The sequence below is a fragment of the Terrapene carolina genome, unplaced genomic scaffold (genome assembly GCF_002925995.2).
Source record: "Terrapene carolina triunguis isolate 2854851 unplaced genomic scaffold, T_m_triunguis-2.0 Scaffold789, whole genome shotgun sequence".
Classification (NCBI taxonomy): domain Eukaryota; kingdom Metazoa; phylum Chordata; order Testudines; family Emydidae; genus Terrapene; species Terrapene triunguis.
In genome coordinates, this window is record NW_020665140.1 from 7,536,165 (window position 1) to 7,550,310 (window position 14,146).

General features: G+C 44.3%; 1 protein-coding gene across 3 annotated transcripts in view; it reads left to right on the top strand.

The window, feature by feature from the left end:
* The first annotated feature begins 10,675 nt into the window (after nt 1-10,675).
* Nucleotides 10,676-14,146, top strand: part of MAPK10 (mitogen-activated protein kinase 10) — a 115,685-nt gene continuing 112,214 nt past the window's right edge. For 2 of the 3 annotated variants that reach the window (XM_026660505.1, XM_026660502.1), the window contains exon 1: nt 10,676-10,741. In XM_026660505.1, coding sequence (XP_026516290.1) covers nt 10,676-10,741 — 66 coding nt within the window. Of the gene's footprint in view, nt 10,759-14,146 lie in introns of all 3 variants that reach the window. The other variant, XM_026660504.1, reaches the window with a different exon arrangement.

A 14,146-nucleotide genomic window follows, 5' to 3' on the forward strand; every position in this document is an offset into this window, starting at 1 on the left:
ATTGTTACAGTACTTTTAAACTGTAATTTAAAAATTGGACTTTTCAGGTATTGATGATAACATCAAGCAATCTGTTTTCTCAGAATCCAATTCAACAAAACATTTAGGCACATACTTAAGTCCTTTTCTGAACTGGGGGCCTAAATGTGCGGGAAATTTGAACACAGCTCTCCATTACTGATAATGGCAGATATGCCTACACAGACCCAGGTTACGCCTCTCCTGATCTGAACGTTGAGGGGGCCTCCATGCATGGGCTTTCCTTCTTCCATGCAGAAGGATTTCAGGTGCCCCTACAGAACTGTTCCAATTCCTAGACTTTGGGTGATCCAGGCATTCCAGGGTGTATACAGGGAGAAGGAATGAGGGAAACACATCCCTCCTCTATGCTCATGGAAGATAGTGTAAAATGAATTAGTACAGGCTGCATCTCTCCCCGCTTCTGGAAGCTGCTGTAGACAAGGGGAGTCCCTGGTAGTGTGACTGCAATGGGAATCAGGTTACAATGGAACTGGGTGAGGGCCAGAGCCACTGTGGGTTTCAGGTCCTCTGGGAACGTGGTCCTGGCCTCCTGTGTATCTCAGGGGATCTGCCAGGCTTGGGGGATAGAGGGACTTTTCCTTGGGAGAGCAACACCTTCTGATTGCCCCTTCACGAGATGATGAGATTCCCATGGGAAAATATTACCCTTCGTTAGCTTTTACCCTGGAGGGGACAATCTGGGCCATAAATTCCCCCAAAACATTTAGAATTGAATTAGATGGTGTTTGATTCTAATCTTGGATGTGTTGACATGCACCACAATCTACTATGTGCAAGTTCAGGGAACTTTTCAGTACATCTGGAGGTGGGTGTCCACCTGTCTGAGATGGGAATGAATCCTTATGATTGCAAATTGTTATGAAATTTATAACTACCCCCTTTTATCATTAATATAAGTACTTAGTTCTCAGAGATGTAATAAAGTACTGCATATAGAGGAGATGGCACCTCGATAGCCCAATACATTGAGCATAGGACTGAGAATCAGGAGAGCAGGATTCTATCCGAATTTCTGTCCCTAAACCTGTGACACCTTGGTCAGGTCTGCATCATTTTGTGATGGAATACTCAAGAGTCTGAGTTAAAACTGGTTCTGTTTATTGCCAAAATCATGTAACTTTTTGATCTTCTTCTTGTCTTTACATGTGAAAATAATTGAGATTTAGGATAAAAAAAATGTAGTTCTTAGAGTGAAATTCCAGTGGCATCGCTCCAAACTTTAGATATTCAGTGTACTATACTTCAGTGCTCAGATCATGAATGTTCCGGCAAAGGAGAAAGGTCTACCTCTCTTTGAACTATGCATGGAATAATTCAAACCAATTTTCAAAACAGAAAATATTAAAAAACAAAACAAAAAAAATCCTGAAAGTATGCATCTTTTGAAATTAGCATTCTTCAAGAACGGTTTGTCTGTTACAGATGAATTGATGAGAAGATGCCTCATCTCAGACAGTAGGAACTGAATGTTATTTTTTAAAACCATTGCTAGAAAATGTATGGATAATTTTGATAAGAGGAATAACCAATTCCTTCTTTCTTCCATGCCATGAATCTTCTAAAATCTTTGAATCAGATACGTTGAGGCAGCACAAACTATTTTTAGCTTTTCCTCTTCAGAGTGAGTACATAACCAAACAGCCATACCAAAGATATGCAGTACATTCAACCTCCAACCCCACACACATACAGTACATTCTCTTATGGCAAAGTGATAAATGCAGAAATGCTTGATTTATCTCCCCATAAAATTATAGTGACAAACCTTACTTTAATATTGGGAAAGTCATGGTATGTGGGGCTGAGGGTAGGTTATGATATATCATAGGGTACCCTGCAGTCCTGATCAAATTCTGCAGTTTACAGCCATACATCCTCAGGTTTTAATCTTCTCATAGTTCATAAATAAATCTAGACTGAGTGTGATAGCATGGTTTACCTCTTCCCAGAATCAGGTTCCAGCCATGCCACAGTTTTTTTGGGCTTAGGTTATTTGGTCTTCTGGCCAAATGAAATATTCCCCTTCCAAGTTAAAGAAAAGTCCAGATATGATAAGGAATCCATGTCCTTTACCCCTCGATACAGGGCAAATGTTTCCTTGACCCTCTCTAGGCTCACCTGTTCGATAGGTCTTTCTCTAGGGTCCACACTAGTCTTTTCCATTGTTGCAGAAGGGTAAGGGGAGGGGGAGGGCTTCCTCCTGCCCTTTAAGGAAGTTGCAGGCTGGGGCCTCTAAACAAGGATAGGTGCAAACACCAGGCTTCAAGCCCATACCACAACCGTATTGCTTCAGGCCTTTCCCTTCATATTGCCTTCAGGTCTCCTCCTGGGCTATCTCCCAGGCTTCTTTGCTTGGCTCCCAGGCCCCTTTCCTGGCAAGACCCCACAACAGCTGCTGCTCTTTCAAATCTCTCTTGTTTCCTGGAGACCAACCCCATCAACTGCTGCTCATCCCTAGGTCTCTTCTTGTTCTGAGAAACAGGCAGCTCTTTTGTACTCCTTCCTGGGTGGCCTTCCCATGGTAGCATGTGTCTCATTAAATTTGGTCGGTGCCAATGACTCATTTCTTATGAAAAGCACCAGGGGACTTTAGTGCCCGACAGTGGTCAGAGCCTTCTTTTTTCTCTCTCTCTCTCATCCAAAAGTAGACCCCTCCAGAAACAGTGTTGGATGCAGATCCAAACATTGCAGTTAGCCCCTAAGTCTTCAATCGGAAGTGCCAAAACCTTGGTACCAAACATCCCTGAACTTTGGAAAAGCTTGGATCTCAACTGAACTTTACCGCTTCGACCCATCTCTACCAAAAAAAAAAGTAGTTAGATATTTACTGATGCCTAATTCCTTTTAGATTGCCCTTGTGTCACGCTTGTGAGCGTACACTCCCATTGTGGCTATGCAATGACAATGTTTGGGAAGTGTTATGATAGAACTGGCAGGGACAGTAACTAAAACAGACACACGTACGTGTGTGTGTGTGTGTGTGTGTGGAGAGAGTGAGAGAGATGGAAAATGTCAATTTGTCGAAGTTAAAACTTTTTGTGGGAACCCAACAGTGTCACATTCAGGGTGCAATCCAGACCAGTGAGGGGCTGGTGTCACTGAATGTCCTGTAACCCTGGGTGCCTTAAATTGCTCTGCTGCTGTAGGTCCCTTGTCTGGATGCTGCTAGTCAGGGCACAATATGTACTGTGTGTGTGTGTGTGTGTGTGTGTGAGAGAGAGAGAGAGTGGCCCTGGACCAGCAACTACGATTCCAGCAGCTTGCTTGCTACACACTAGCCATGCTCTGGTCTCCACCAGCTTTTTGGTTACACCTGATAGGATGACCCCAATGCCCCCCCAGTTCTGAATTTTCCCAAAACCATGTGCTCTGCAACCGTCAGCCCTTTCCTTTCAGAGGAATAATAAAGTTTGTTTGTTCTTCTAAAGAAACAAAATACACAGGTTATCATGATAAACTGGAGTTAACAATCACTTCAATTCAAACATAGCAGTGGCTTGGTTTAAATGAAAAGTAAAACAAGTTTAATAGCAAAAGGAGATAGGATTTTAAGTGAGTTCAGTCATAAAGAATAGAGTTTAAATGGTTACAAACAAAAGTGAAAAACACATTCTAGAGACTAAAACTCAGCAAACTAGTCTTGATTCAAGGTAAAATTTGTATCACGCTACCTTCCAGAAAGATGTCTGACCACCCAGCTGGTCAGGACTTTCCACCAAACCCAAAGTGTTTTTTTTAGGTGAAAGACAACTTGGGGTTCTTTGCCCCTCTCTTTCATAGTCCAGTGCATCTTTGAAATGGATTCTGAAGATTACCTGCCCCCCTCCGCCCAAATCAAGCTGTGAGGAGAGAGACATGGAGTCTGGTGGTGAAGGAAGTTCCATGCTGGTTTCTTCCCCCTCTGGTGTTGACTAAAATGCAAATTGATCTGTTTAAGCCCTCTGTGATGCAAATGAATGGCCACTTGCCATGTCAGCTTGTCCTTTGTGTGGGAGAAACCTGTTCACCCACTCACCCAACTTGTCTGGTAAACACATTATAGTTCCACATTTCCTTCATATTTGTGTGGTCGCTTGGCAATTACTGTACACACACCGTGCAAGAATATGTGGTGTTAGTTTTCCAGTGATACCTTACATGATACATATCAGATATAGTTTATGATATCAGCAAACTGCGTTGCACTGAACTGGTCACTGAAATTCACTACCAGATGCCAGTGAGTCTTGCACTGGGCTGCTAGTTAGGGTCAACAACAAACTTCACCAGGCAGGATTTCTCAGGTGTAGGATGGAATTGAGAGAGCGAGAGAGACCCCAGACTAGCCAATAACTGCAGTGGTGGGACATTCAACTGGGATGTGGGAGGCACAGGTTCAAGTGCCAGCTTTGGAGCAGAGACTTCAGGCCAGGTCTCCCACATTGATTCATTCTCTCTCTTTTCATGAAAAGTGTTATAACATTTCTGTTTCCTCTCAATGTGAAATGAGAAATATTTTGAAACCTCAAAAATGTTTGCAAGATGGGAAAATTGTTTTCTGCCCAGATCAAATCAAGATAATGCATCAGTATATAGTCCTACTGATTGGGGACATGTCCTTTAAACCTCTGCAGTGAGAGAACTTAATGGTCTGCTGGATTTCCAGAAAGCAGTGAAATTATGACTAATGTTAATAAATATATATATATAAACAAACCCTCTGTGGAATGTGGAGCTTCCTCAATGACTCATTGAGCAATGAGGCAGCAATCTGAGACACTGTAATGTGATGCAGAGAAAGTCATACACTTGCTTTTCATGACCAGATTATTTCATTCATTCATTAAAAATTAAGCACATGTGAGAGCATATGGAACAATTCAGGTTGCAAACACTGGTGGACACTCTTTTTCTTTTTATGGTTTCTTCAGCCCTGTTCAGGCAGAATAGGGTAAAATAACTCCAATAAACTTATCACTATTTCACAGTACTTCAGCTTATCATTAATGCACAGTTATTACAGTCACATAAATATCTCAATACCACAGTGTAGAATTTTAGAACCGTGGTGGTATCTCCATCAAAGTAGGATAGCATTTCTCAGGATTAGCTTTTACATAATCTTATTATATTTACAAGGCAAAATTGAAATTCTATAATATTTATCTTCTTTTCTTGTAAAGCTAGCAGATTTTTTTTATTTTGGTGCAATTAAGATTTTTGCCTTTTTCCTTAATGCAATCCTGCTTCTTGGCAGAAAACCAGTGGAGATTTCAGTCTGTGCTCCAGCACAGCTACTCATTTGAGCAGCCTTAATGGCACTTGTGCATTTTTCTGTGGTGCTCTATCTTAGGCCTGGTCTACACTAGGCTTTTATGTCGAATTTAGCGCCGTTATATCGAATTAACCCTGCACCCGTCCACACCACGAAGCTATTTAGTTCGACATAGAGCTCTCTTTAAATCGATTTCTGTAATCCTCCCCAACGAGGGGAGTAGCGCTAAATTCGACATGGCCATGTCGAATTAGGGTAGGTGTGGATGGAAATCGACGCTAATAGCTCCGGGAGCTATCCCACAGTGCACCACTCTGTTGACGCTCTGGACAGCAGTCTGAGCTCGGATGCTCTGACCAACCACACCCCGGGAAAATTTGAATTCCTTTTCCTGTCTGGGCAGTTTGAATCGCAGTTTCTGTTTTGACACCGTGGCGAGCTCAGCAGCAGTGGCAACGATGCAGAGCTCTCCAGCAGAGATGGCCGTGCAATCTAATAGAAAGAGGGCCCCAGCATGGACGGATCGGGAAGTCTTGGATCTCATCGCTGTGTGGGGAGATGAGTCCGTGCTTTCCGAGCTGCGCTCCAAAAGACGGAATGCAAAGACCTATGAGAAGATCTCTAAAGCCATGGCAGAGAGAGGATACAGCCGGGATGCAACGCAGTGCCGCGTGAAAATCAAGGAGCCGAGACAAGGCTACCAGAAGACCAAAGAGGCAAACGGACGCTCCGGATCCCAGCCCCACACATCCCGTTTCTACGAGGCACTGCATTCCATCCTAGGTGCGGCCGCCACCACTACCCCACCCCTGACCGTGGACTCTGAGGATGGGATATTGTCCGCGGCCGGTTCCTCAGCGGACGGGGAAGAGGAGGAAGGAGATGAGGAGGACGAGGCAGTCGACAGCGCTTACAACGCTGATTTGCCCGACAGCCAGGAGCTCTTCATCACCCTGACAGAGATCCCCTACCAACCCTCCCCAGCCGTTATCCCAGACACAGATTCAGGGGAAGGATCAAGCAGTAAGTGTTTTAAATATCTAAACATTTATTTATAACATAACTGGCATATTTAAAATATTAACAATAGCTAAAGTGCTTTCAAACATGTAAACATTTATTTAAAACAGAACAGGAAGATTTAAAATATTAACAGTGGGTAAAGTGCTTCAAAACCATGTAAACAGGAAAGTCCAACAAAACGGGAATCTGTGCAAAGTGTATCATGATTAGTCTGTCTTTGGGCGCTTCAATATATAGTCTATTTTCAAAAAATTTCACAATGTCCGCTTCATGATTATACTGCCCCAAACGCTGCACTCTTTTGTCCCTCCAAGGGCACCTAAGCCAAAAACTGGTCAATGTATCCGGGGATAGAGGCGACATCCTCCGGGGAGAACTCCTCATAGGTCTCCTGCAGGTGTTTTTCAAGCCTCATGAGCAGGTTCCTGGGCAGGGAGAGCTTATTAGGCCCCCCGTGGTATGAGACGTTTCCCTGCCACAACGCCAGCAGGTACTCGGGGATCATGGCCTTGCAGAGCATTGCAGCAAATGGCCCCGGTTTCTGCAGGCTGTCCCGAAGCATCCGCTCCTTCTGGCTCTCCGAGACCTTCAGGAGGGTGATGTCTGGCATGACTCCCTGCTGTGAATTAGGTAGGGGAAAGTTAGTATTGGGACTGCTTGCCCGTCCCTTTACAGAACTGCAACCGCCGGTTTACAGCCACGCGGTTTACAGCCGCGAGGGGGTGGGACAGGGCCAGAGTTCATGCTTGCAGGATTGCTGCCAGCAGAGACTCGCATTGCTTTCTATGTGAAAGGAGGCCAGTGCCACTCTTAAAGTTTTAAGCAGCCACAAGTCTACGGCTTACCATGTTTGCCATCTAGACAAAGTCCGGTGTCCTGCCCTGCTCCTCAGCTCGCCACAGCAAGACCGCAGGCACTGTAGGCAAGGGCCGAAAATTCGACCTTGTCCTCAGTGCGCGTGTGATAGGTGCTCTGCATGGTCTTGTTCACAGAGAAAGACTATGTTCTCTGTTCACAGATACATTGATCTGTCTCAGGAATTCACTCCCTTTTTCCAATTCCCACAGCCCCATCTGCCCAGAGGCTAGCGCACATTAGGAGGAGGAAGAAGAGGACACGGGAAGACATGTTTGCTGAACTAATGGGATGCTCCCGAGCACAGGCAGCCCAGCAGACACAATGGAGACACATTGTCCCAAATGCACCGGGCAAACATTGAACGGGAGGAGAGGTGGCGACAGGAGGACTGGCAGGCTACTCAAACGCTGCTTGGACTAATGAGGGAGCAAACGGACACGCTCCGCCGCCTTGTGGATGTTCTGCAGGACCGGAGGCAGGAGGAGAAAGCCCCGCTGCAGTCTCTCTCTAACTGCCCTGCCCCGCCACCAAGTCCCATACCCCCCTCACCCAAAGTCCAAACACGGAGGGGCAGAAGGGGCCGTGAAAAATTTCACTCCACCCCTGCGGACTGCTCTACCACTAGAAGGCTCTCATTCCCCAAAATTTGAAAAGTCCTTTCCTACCCGCCTCACACAAGACCCCGTCCAAGTTTCACCCCCCCGTTCCATGTGCGGTTGTTAATAAAAAATACGTTTCTGTTCATTACTGTCTCCATCCTCTTCTTTTGGAGGAGAGTCTGTCTGAAGGGGGGGGAAGGGGCTTGGTAATTGGACAGGACAGTCACCTTTAGCAGGGGGCAGGTCCAGGAGCAGGGCACATATACAGTGCAGTGACTAGTTATCCTGGTCAGTCTGGGAGGTGGTTTTCATGTTCTGTGTGGTGGGGGGGGGGTGTTGCTCTGTGACTTTGTGGCGGGGGAGGGCAGTTACAGATCTTATGCAGCGGTCCTTACCCTGGATCACAGAGCCGCGCAGCAGGGGATCTGTAACCCTCCTCCCCCTGCAAGACAGTCACATAGCCGACACATACACGCAATCCCGGCCAGGAGGGCTGGCAGGCTCCGTTGAAACAACCAGTCTACCACCGCGGAGCCTGTCATTCCTGGAGTTTAGAAGCATCATTTGCATCACAACACTAAACCCGCCCCCCGCCACAGTCTGCGTCCCAGGTTTAAAACATTCCCGCGAAAACAGTAATAAAGACAACGGTGTCCATTAACAAAACAGAACAGATTTTATTTTTTGGGAAGGAGGTGAAGGGGGTATGTAACTGGAGAGGATAGTCGACGGCAACTGGGTAAAGAAACGGAGGCAAGTTCAGCTTCTGTGTCCACAAACTGAAAAGTCACTGGGTACCCTGCTCAGCCTTGAAACTGGCTTTCAAAGCCTCCCGGATGCACAGCGCGTCCCGCTGGGCTCTTCTAATCGCCCGGCTGTCTGGCTGGGCGTATTCAGCAGCCAAGCTATTTGCCTCAACCTCCCACCCCGCCATAAAGGTCTCCCCCTTGCTCTCACAGAGATTGTGGAGCACACAGCAAGCTGCAATAACGATGGGGATATTGGTTTCGCTGAGATCACAGCGAGTCAGTAAGCTTCTCCATCTCCCCTTGAGACGGCCAAAAGCACACTCCACCACCATTCTGCACTTGCTCAGCCGGTAGTTGAAGAGTTCTTGTGCAGTGTCCAGGGCGCCAGTATAGGGCTTCATGAGCCAGGGCATTAGTGGGTAGGCTGGGTCCCCGAGGATCACTGTAGGCATCTCCACATCCCCAAAAGTTATCTTGTGGTCCGGGAAGTAAATGCCTTCCTGCAGCCGTCTAAACAGACCAGAGTTCCTGAACACGCGAGCGTCATGAACCTTGCCCGGCCATCCGACGTTGATGTTTGTAAAACGTCCCCGATGGTCCACCAGTGCTTGCAGCACCATTGAAAAGTAGCCCTTTCTATTGATGTACTGGCTGGCCTGGTGGCCCGGTCCCAGGATAGGGATGTGAGTCCCATCTATAGCTCCACCGCAGTTTGGGAATCCCATCGCAGCGAAGCCATCTATGATGGCCTGCGCGTTTCCCAGGGTCACTACCTTTGACAGCAGTACCTTGACAATTGCCTTGGCTACTTGCAGGACAACAACCCCCACGGTAGATTTGCCCACGCCAAAGTGGTTCGCGACTGACCAGTAGCTGTCCGGCGTTGCAAGCTTCCAGAGGGCTATGGCCACTCGCTTCTGGACAGTCAGGGCTGCTCGCATGCGGGTGTCCTTGCGCTTCAGGGCAGGGGACAGCAACTCACAAAGTTCGAGGAAAGTCCCCTTCCGCATGTGAAAGTTTCGCAGCCACTGGGATTCATCCCAGACCTGAAGCACTATGCGGTCCCACCAGTCCGTGCTTGTTTCCCGGGCCCAGAATCGCCGTTCAACAAAATCCACATGCCCCATTGCCACCGTGATGTCCTGGGCGCTGGGGCTCGTGGTTTCTGACAGCTCTGTGCTACTCTCCGACTTCAGGCCCTCACGGCGGTGCCGTAGCCTCCTCGCCTGATTTCTCTGCATCTGCCTCAGGGAAAGGTGTATGATAAGGTGCGAGGCGTTGAGAACGGCCACAACTGCAGCGATGGTCGCAGCGGGATCCATGATCGCAGTGCTGTGGCGTCCGCGCTGTCACTGATCAAAAAGTGCGCGAACTGATTTCCCGCCGGCGCTTTCAGGGAGGGAGGGAGGGCGGTAGTGACTGACGGATGACGACAGTTACCCAAAAGCACCCTCACCACATTTTTTTACCCAGAAGGCATTGGCGGATCGACCCAGAATTCCAATGGGCAGCGGGGACTGCGGGAACTGTGGGATAGCTGCCCACAGTGCACTGCTTCCAATGTCGACGCTTTCCCTGGTAGTGTGGACTGACAAAGTCGAATTACTGTCCTTAGTGTAGACACATACGTTCGACTTTCTAATATCGATTGCACATATTCGATTTAACTAAAATCGAACTACTCTTGTAGTGTAGACATACCCTTAGAATTATAGTATGCCACAGTAGGGCTGAGATGAGTAGTAGGAGTTGAAGGAAGAACCATAGACTCTCTCATGATGGGTCAATAGACCAAATGAAGGTAACTCCGCTGTCCCTGCAGTTCTGGCCACTGAGCTCCAAGGGCTCAATTTCGTTCCTGCTAGTGTGGGGAATTGCTGGCTTGCATGTAGGGCAGATTTTGATCTAATGATTTCAAGTTACTACAAGCTAGGTTGTGTTTAAACAGGTAACCTTTCCTAGTGGTTTGAAAGCTCTGGAGCCTATTACCAATCCACTGAGCCACCCCAATCTCTTTTATTCGCATAACTGAATAATAACTCACATGTTGTTTTCATACTGTGAAATCAGGTGGATAGAAATTGTAATTCCAAATCAGCAACAGGCATGTGATTTTGACTTTTTTTTTTTTTTTTAAATTGCAGGTATTTATGAGCCGCCATTTCTTGTACTACTGCAGTGAACCTACCCTGGATGTGAAGATTGCCTTTTGTCAGGTGTGTGTTCCTTACAGGTAAAATATACTTGTACTTCCATATTTGCCATCCATATTATATTGAAACTGTAGAATTACAATAAAGGCCCAGTGCAGGCTACTGAATTGTGAGAATTAACCAGTGGAAAAACACAATAGAAAAGCTAGATAATGCATCACAGAGTTTACTTTTTCACATATTTTGATGATCATAGTTGGGTTTTAATAATTTATGACTGTGATTTATAATGGCTAGTGAATCTGCTGGAGTAATTTTTATTCAAATAACAGTCTTGGGCCTTTTTACACACAATGTGGAATTGAAATAATAAAACTTGGTTTTAATCCACACCAATTTAAATTGAATCAAAATAGGACACTCTTAATCTCTGAAGAGTAATCTCTTAAAAGTGTCCACATACAGACATGCACAGAAATATCCAAAAGGATGAATGAAAACACATTTTTCTTATTTCCTTTCTGGCCTTTATATAGGTAAACCCTTTGTACTGTAACACCTCACTATAGAACTGTTCTCTAACCTCACTGTATAACTCTCTGCTTTTACATCTTTGCTAAGAGATGAGGAAGAGTGGCCAAATTTGTGCATGGAGTATAAAGTTTATAGTTGAATGAAATGTGTGTGATTGAGGTTCTGCTGTATTGAAGCAGCAGTGTAGCCAATTTTGTACTTTTAAAATTGATTTTGAAATTGTTCAGTCATGATGCTTTAAACTCTACAGAGCTGAAACTAAACTCAATAAACTAAGTGCAGAAGGAAAGAGGATTCAGTTGTCCAATTCTTGGTCTTGTTAGTTAGATTTGGGAAGTTCAGCATTCATACGTGTTCAGCAGCCACAAATCTTGGAGACATTTTCATTATCAAGGTGAGCATGTTTTTTGTTTTTTTTCCTATTCACTTCTCCTCCTAGCGTGACTAGTGCTTGAGTGCTATCTCTTCATTCATTTTTATGGTCTGATGGAGCACCAGTAATCTGGCTGATCACAAGAATAATATATGTTTCTTGATCGGTGAGAATTGTGTTGCATCCTTAGAAAGAGCATTAAAAGTATTACATTTAATACTTAAGCAGCAAATGATTACACTGGGTCCAAGTAACTGAAAATCAAGTAAAAAAAAAGTAATATTTGTTCTATATCAGCATTTAATACCAAGCAACAAAAAGTTTTTTTCCACCCACAAATGTCTTTTCCCATTCTCTGCACTTCACATGGCATTCAGGTTCAGGGTGGATCTGGACAATATAATTTCAGTTTTCAGTCTAACAGTCTGCTTCACACATTTTCTTTTCCCCCATCCTCCTCTGCCCGAGGCATTTTCTCTTTGTTCCTCATCTACATATAGATCTTATTTGCTCAAATTCCCCTTGTACTAGAACCATCTTTGGTAGTTAGCAACATCTCATAATTCATCCAGACTCACTTTTTTGTCACCATCATAGAAAGTTACTTTTACTTTTCATCCATAACTCCCTAACAGAGCTGGGGACGCTCTTTCTATCAAAACATTTGTACTGAAGCAAAATGACTTCTCCTTGTACCTACATTTTCTTCCAAAAAATCCCATTTTCAATTAATTTTTTATGTTTGCAGTTACCTAAAAAAAGTGGTTTTAGGTTTTTGACCAAAAAAAAAAGAAATCTAAGAAATATTTTCAAAAAATTATCATTTTTGGAAAAATTTTCATAAGGGGGAAAAATCATTTTCTGACTCTCTCTACTTTTTAACTCTATCTTCTCCCTGTCACTGAGACCCCATAGTAAAATTGTACAGGAATCTTTACATATAATTATCCTCTCACACTAGGAAGTACCCTGTATGCAATTTTAATGCATCAATATACAAGAGGCATCTGACTACCTGCACCGTGATCCTCCAGTCTCAGATGAAATGACATCTCAAATGGTGTGTGCCTCTTCCCTATCATGCCTGATTTAGATGTGAGCAGGGGAGAGGTGTTCTTCACCCCTTTTCTTCTTTAATATTCAGAACTCCTTTTTTCCGGCCAGTGATGCATGTCAATTAATGGTTTTTCTTGCTGGATGCAGGGTTTTGGAACTTGCTGCATTGAGACCACCAAAAGAAGTACCTAGAATGAAATTTTAGACTGGGATTTTGGGGAAGTTTTGAGCCCTTTCAAAATTTTAGCTTAATTTCTTCCTCATTACCGTGACAACCTATGTAAATTGCTTGACCAATCACTGTGCTCACACTCACGCTCGCTCTCTCGCTCTCTCTCGCTCTCTCTGAAATACTTTAAAGACTCCCTAGTTTCAATAACAATCTCATTGGTGAACATTTAGAAACCAGATTATTTTGAGAATGCCCTTAGATTAGCTTGAACCACAGAAAAGGTCATGTTTGTTGATAATCATGCAGATCTTCATTGGTTGAGCTCATCTGGTTTATTTGCAAATTGTTTCTTAATTTTGATAAATCACTCTAATGTCTTAATCAGATTGGATGAAGATATTGCTTGCAGCCTTAAACATAGTTGTTTTCATGCAAAATGTCCTGTAATTACCCATGGTTTCCGGTGGGTCATTAATCAACATTCATAATCTATAAGAGAAGCGCTGATCTGCAGCTTAGATTCTTAGGTTACAAATCCTGCCTGTTTAATATCAAGAGTGATTTTTTTAACGGGGAATTTTAATTACTCTGCTGCTTACCCCTTATTTAGTTATAAAAGGGAGACTCCTTTGTTTGCTACCATTTCCATGTCAAGTGCTGTAATTATAAAATAATATCTTAAAAATAGAATTTATAGGGTGATGAGTCTGTTGTGATGTGGCCTTAGGTGTTGCTTCCATTTAATGGAAGTAGTGATGTCCATTCATGTAGCTCAGGCGTCTTCCTTTTCACCCTGCATACACAGTACGGAAAAGAGCTCTTAAATGTTAATCAGAATCTCAGATGTATCCCGCTTTCTTGGAACGATTGCAGAGCTATTTAATATCACTATGAAATATTGCATTATATTATCAATGTATGCAGTAAGCTAGAGAAATAGTGCATCTCATTACATGTCTTTCTTCTCTTGCTAAACTCTCTATGCCACCTCCTTTCTTTACTGCTGTTAAATTCACTGTCCTTCCTCGGGCCATCTTCTTTCCTGTTCTCCCTCCTTTCTCTGCCCTCACTGCATCTGGTTTCTCTCTAAGTTTTTGTTACTTCTTCCTCTTAATATAACCAAAACCCACTCTTCATTCACTATTCGCGTCACTAAACCCTCACTCCAAATCCTCTATTGCAAACTTCTACGGTTTCCCTTCTTGTCACTTCTCCGACTTCAGTCTTTCCAAGGTAAGTTGCCTCCAGTCTTTCCAAGGTAAGTTGCCTCCATTCTGAATACATTATCTACTCTATTCTGTCACTCACGCTCTATTTGTTACAGCATCAAATT